General features: G+C 40.1%; 1 protein-coding gene across 5 annotated transcripts in view; it reads right to left on the bottom strand.

The window, feature by feature from the left end:
- Positions 1–6,182, bottom strand: part of PDE4D (phosphodiesterase 4D) — a 1,639,075-nt gene that overhangs the window by 59,912 nt on the left and 1,572,981 nt on the right. Inside the window, exon 1 of one of the 5 annotated variants that reach the window (XM_019517827.1) lies at positions 117–437. The exons of the other annotated variants lie outside the window; for them this stretch is intronic. Within the exon in view, the coding sequence (XP_019373372.1) occupies positions 117–164 (48 nt within the window). The 5' untranslated portion in view covers positions 165–437. Of the gene's footprint in view, positions 1–116; positions 438–6,182 lie in introns of those variants that run through there. 5 annotated transcript variants of the gene reach the window in all.

The following is a 6,182-nucleotide window of genomic DNA, read 5'->3' as shown; positions in this document are numbered from 1 at the left end:
GTCAGAAGGGACCTAAACAGATCATCAGGTCCAACCCCCTGCCCCGGGCAGGAACAGGTACTGCAATCATGCATTCCACCCAAATCAAAGTTCTTAAAAGGTAAATAAAATCCTACCTTTATGTAGCCCCAAGAAACTGAGAGTAAATAGTTTGCTTCAGGCATTTTTGATATTTTTATGCTACCAATTTAACTAGAAGTATTCAGTTCTTCAGTATCTAGTACTATAAAAGAATCTCCAGAAAAAAGGTTCTCTTTCTCTCTGTTTACTTTTGCTGATATGAAGGTGCTCTGCAATTATGTATATAAGAGACATTCTGACATGAAATCCAAATGTGTAGTCTTCTGATTGTATAAATGCCATTTGTAAAACTCCAAATATTCAAGGGCTAGCTTGAGACAGATTGCATGACTTGAAGAAATATCTGAAGAACTAGGGATATGCATATTTCCTGAACACCAGAACTTAATGAATAATGTATGTCAAGATGCTCAGCTGCTGGAAAGACTTGTTCTATCAACAGCTACCAAATAAGGACCTGCAGGGAAAGCCACAAATGGTGTCAAGTAGTCCCTCCCATAAGCCTCAACTCAGAGCCAATAGTATTGCATCCTAAAAGATAGAAATGCAAGAGGATAAAGATATGATGTGTACTAATTTCTGATTGGTCAGCATGGGTGAATCCCCTGGAAAAGGGTGTTTCTTCTTTTCTATGGTAAATGCCATTTAATAATGGCATCTCTGCCTGAAGCCCAGGGCTCTATGCAAAAATGATTCATTAGCTTAATTTTTAAATTATTTTCAGTAGCATTTGCCAGCTTTCTTTAAGGGACATGCTAAACCTATCAAGAGGAAAAGAAGATTTTCACATGTACCACATGCCATTTGTCTTGTTTAATTTTTTGTGGCAGTAAGTACATTTGAGCCTCCTAAGTGAAGAAAACCAGAGAAATGAATTTCCAGGATTCTTGAAAGATACGTGACCAACAGAAGCAATGAAAACATTAGCTGTTTCATGCCATCTGAATCAAAAACAGGTGAATCCCTTCTTAGCCCATTGGGTGAGTCTGCTAATGTTCTGTTATTTCAGCAAACAAAAATCATTTATTATTAAGATGAAATAGCTTGTGAGTCAACCTGTAATTTTACAATTCTGAACAGGTGAAAGGCTTCCATACAAATATCAGAACAAAAAATACTGTAGGAATGAAATTCTCACTATACCTATCCAAGTTTTATGCCTAGTGTCATCCTAGATTAATATAATCAATTATAGTTACTCTACAAAAAGAGTGAAAAAAGAGTGATCAATTAAAATTTAGGTGCATCAAAGATCTGACTCTGAGTATTAAATGTCCTGGCATCCGCCATTCAGAAAACAAAGCTCACAAGGATAAACAAATTATCTGTAAAATGTATTAATTACTGCAGAAAATCTCTGAATCTTTGTCATATCGTAAGAAAGGAGCTTTCCAAAATGACAGTGAGTAAATGTCTAAAGACAAGATGTACAAGGTACAGCATTCAACCTAAGCCCATGCTAGAAGATTCTGATTGACAACAGTCATAGGGGAGCTTTTGGCCGAAGTGCTTTCTACCCCCTGGGTGATGCTACAGAGTGGTGTCAGCAATGCTAAATGCTTGTAAGGGAATCAAACTCCAGAAAAATCAATAGAGGGAAAATGAATCAAAAGATCTCCTTATAGGGGGATAGGAATGCAGACAAAATACAGCAAAAAGGTAAAGTCAACTGATACCTTTTGTACAGAGGGAGAGCATATTCATATAAAAACACATTAATTAATTTTAAATATTATAGTTTGCTTGTACTATTTGAATAAACACAAAAAGGTGGAAGTGATCAAATTATTTTAGAGCAGTCTCTTTCTCTCGCACAGAAATAACTCAATGCACCTCACAGAGATAAACATCAGTAACAAATTTTGCTTTGGAAAACATGGGTCATCACAGCTTTTAATGCACTCTGGAGGAAAACAAAATACACTGGAAAAGGATTTCTGAAGAGAAAAAATACCTGTGCATGCCATGGGAATAAATCATAAATTACTTGTTCAGTTCAGCTAACACTCTACAACACAGTGCATTTTTAAGTGGCTGTTACTTTGTTTTCAGCATCCTGGTCACCTGCAGATAAGCACTGCTGCCATCTATCTACCTGTTATTAAAATTAAGAATCAAAACTATTTTTGCCGACTATACTTTTTGTAAAAATATTTAATAAAATCTTGGTCTTAAAATTTACAAAAAGATCATAAAGAATCTTCAGATCGAAATTCCTTACAATTTAAAATCTCTGTAAGACTCTCTAAGTGGGCTCTGATGGTTGCCCTGTGACTTGCACGTGGAATGGACCATTTTTGGCAGATTTTTCCTGCCCTGTTTATATAGTACTTCTGCAGTGCTATCTTCATTTTAGAGACTCTGAAGAGGACTCCTTGCAATAGGTGGGGATCAAGTAGTGCAGGGTTAGAGGATTAGACTTCTTTTTCCCCTTACCAACCCTAGAAAAATCACTGAAAAAAGGCTGAGAGTAAGAGCTACTGACTCTTAATCCGCGGGTGCATCTACACATGCACTTTACTGCAGAGCTGACTATTCAGCTTCACAGTAAAGCATCACCATCTAGGGTGCAGCAAATATCAATAACTCCGCTGCAAAACAGTAGTGTTCCCAACAGTACTATCTTACAGCATAGTCATTTACAGTGCAGAAATGCACGCGTGGATGGTGACCAGGACCACAGCAGTTTGAGCTTGGGTGGAGCAGCCTTGGGCTGGCAGCAGGCTCAGGGGCTCAGTCACACAGCTCTGCAGCTCTGGCCCTCTTGTGCCCCAACCAGCCCTTCTGCCACCCAATGCCACTATCTGGTTCCCAGGGCTAACCCTGCCCCCCCTACCGAGCCTGCTGCCAGCTCAGGGCTGCTCTGCCCTGGCTCAAACTGCCACACTCCTGGGAAGTCCTAAAGATGCTGTGCCTAGGAGTAGCTGACTCCAGCGTGAACTGCGCCAGAGTTTATTAAGCAGCATTAATAGCTTGTGTAGATGCACCCAATATTGTTCTTTTGATATCTTTAAAGCTGGCTAAAGAGTACTTGAGTAAAACTTATCTTATTGTCATATTTAATTGAATCCAAGGGACCTTGAATTTAAGACAACCCCCCGGAAGTAGACTCTATACATAGAACAATATAAATCTGTAATATTTTTCCTTGTATAGAATCTAATTAGTGTAAGGTCATTTTAGATTCATAATTCCAAATTCTGTGGCAGAGAAGTAGTGGCAGGGGGTGATAGGCCAGACCCCTTCCCTTGTTCCCTCATGCCTGTACCAGTCCCACCCCCCCCACATTGCCTGTCCCCTGTCATGTGTCTGCCTTCCATGTGCCCCCTTCTACCTGTACCTCCACGCCTGTGCCTTTCTTTTGCTGCCTGCCACCTCTACCCCCTGCTTTGTACTGCAGTATACTGCTCCAGCCCCTGCTTCCTCCTGCAATCTGCTTCCCCCATCCCCTGCTTCCCTATGCAGCGTGCCCCTGATCCCTTTCCCCCTTAGCCTGTTGGGGTGGAAGAGGCAGGGAGTGGGGGAGCAGGTGTGGGAGGCAGGTGGGGGACCCTGCAGTCTCCTCCAAGCTCAGGGCCAAACCCAGAGCTGATCTGCCACTTCTCCCAGGACAGTACTCAAATGCAAAATGAGGCAACCATGCAGGTTAGGAGGAGGGGGCACACCTGGTCTTGGATTTGAGTAAGTATGATAGTATATCTTCTCTAAAATACAAAATTGACTTTGTATAAGAAATATTTAAATTAGCTGTTTAAAAACTATGCCTCGTGTTATTATATATGAAAATGCTAAAATCTATTTAATATTATTCTCATTAATATATTAAAGAAAAGCAAATCTATTTAAAGTGACAACTTTAAGGACAGCCCTCAGAGTGTTATCATTTAGAGACTGTCAGATTGCTCTGGTGTAAACTGTGGGATCATACAGAGCTTTTCAGGCTTGCTGTCTTTATCTTTTCTTTTTTTCTCTCCTTTCTTCCTTTTTTCCCTTTTTTGGAGATGCTCCTGTGAGCATATTACATGTATATTTTGCTGAATCTGCACCATACAATTATTGTGACATGCAAGAGTATAGAAATATTTTCAGTTGACTGCATTGCATGTCATCAAATAGTGCTTTTTTTTAGTAGTTAATAAAACTGTTGATTATTGATTTAATCACTGTGCAATGACTCCTTAAATAATACCTGATTTTCTTGAAAATCATTGTCCCATCGCAGTAAAAAAGTTGGCTGATTCTGCCAACGTGTGACATGACAGCAAGTGGGAAGTAAAGAGCCACGGATTACCTCATGAATTTATCCTTCAATAATTCTCACCTACCCTGGTTTACAGTACTCATTTTGCCTGTTCTTCATTCTTAGTTCCCAAAGTTGGAATGAGTCACTAAATGCTCACAGGAGGTTATGACAGACACAGAAGGGGTCACAGCAAATAGCTGTCATGCATAATGAACCACCTTTGGTAACATGGGACAAGAAAATTATCAATGGGGAAAAATAAAGGAATTCAGGCAATGGAAAGAAAAGAAGATTAATGAAAATGGCAAAATTAGAAATGAGAATGTTAGTTGTTTACAACAATTCAGAAAAAAGAAAAAAATGGTAAATATTTCGGTTGTGTATTTGAATAGAAATAGGATTACAACTTGTACCATGTTAGGATGTTTAAATATATCCAATCAATAGTAACTGAGCAGCTTGCTAAAAAAACATTTCCTGTGGATAAACATTTCTAAAATAGCAGAAATGCACAATTTTCAAACAAGATTCATAAAAGAGCTGGCTTAGGATATTCCTGGACCATTAATGTGCTTGTTCACTAGATCTTGGAATATTAAGGAACTTACAAAATTCAGGGAGGATGCTAAAATTGTACTTTTTGTGTTAGTATTCAAAAAGTACAAAAGGAATGACTTGGGTAATTCTAGGTTGGTTACCTTGACATCAAGCAGATGTCCTATTTTAGGAACTAGCCATCTGACATATCAAAAAGTGGTGATCATTATGGAAAACCTCACTGAATAGGTGTGTTTTCAGTGAAACTCCAAAGGAATCAGCATTTGGCTTAGTGCTATCAAGTAATTTTCTGAAACATCTAGAAGCAAAATACTACTGACAAAATTTGCAAAAGGGAGAGAATTTAGCAAAAATCATAAATGCGGATAAATAGGAGAAGGCAGTCATAAAGAATAAATCTGGATCATGGAGTAAGATGGGCCTAGTCAGACAAACTGATTTAACTGTGAGTGAATTAGGCATTGGAGCACACTATCACGGGAACTCATGGATTTTTTATCTCTTGGTGCCATTAAAACAATGGATGCTTTTCTAGAAGATATGTTTTTTTCAAGCACAAGTTATGCTTCAGTTGAACCAAATTATTGGGATCAATATATGGGTAACTGGGTGAAATTTAATGGTCTATGATATACAGGAGATCAGACTAGATAATCTAATGGTCTGTTCCGGTCTGCAACTAGGGGCAACCAACACGGGTTCATTAGCGGCAGGTCCTGTAAGACCAACCTGGTGGCCTTCTACGACCAGATCACCAAATCTTTAGATGCAGGAGTAGCAGTGGACAGTCTTCCTGGACTTTCGGAAGGTCTTCAACACTGTCTCTCACCCTATTCTCATTAAGAAACTGGGGGACTGTGGTGTCCACACCCACACAGTCAAATGGGTCGCCAACTGGCTGGAGGGCCGCACCCAGAGAGTGGTGGTGGGTGGGTCATTTTCGACCTGGAGGGATGTGGGCAGTGGGGTTTGGCAGGGCTTGGTCCTCGGGCCCACACTGTTCAACATCTTCATCAGTGACTTGGACGATGTGGTAAATAGCACCCTGTTCAAATTTGCTGATGACACTAAGATGTGGGGGGATGTGGGCATGCTAGAAGGGAGGAATAGGCTGCAGTCAGACCTAAATAGGTTACAGGGGTGGGCAGATGAGAATAGGATGGGATTCAACACCGACAAGTGCAAGGTGATGCACCTGGGGAGGAAGAACCAGCATCATACCTACAGGCTGGGGAACTCCCTTCTCGTCAGTGCAGAGGCAGAAAAGGATCTTGGAGTCATCATTGATGCCAAGATGAAC

The sequence above is a fragment of the Gavialis gangeticus genome, unplaced genomic scaffold (genome assembly GCF_001723915.1).
Source record: "Gavialis gangeticus isolate Ggan-Ray unplaced genomic scaffold, GavGan_comp1, whole genome shotgun sequence".
Lineage (NCBI taxonomy): Eukaryota > Metazoa > Chordata > Crocodylia > Gavialidae > Gavialis > Gavialis gangeticus.
Note: the sequence above shows the minus strand (reverse complement) of the source record. Positions and strands in the feature narration are given on the sequence as shown.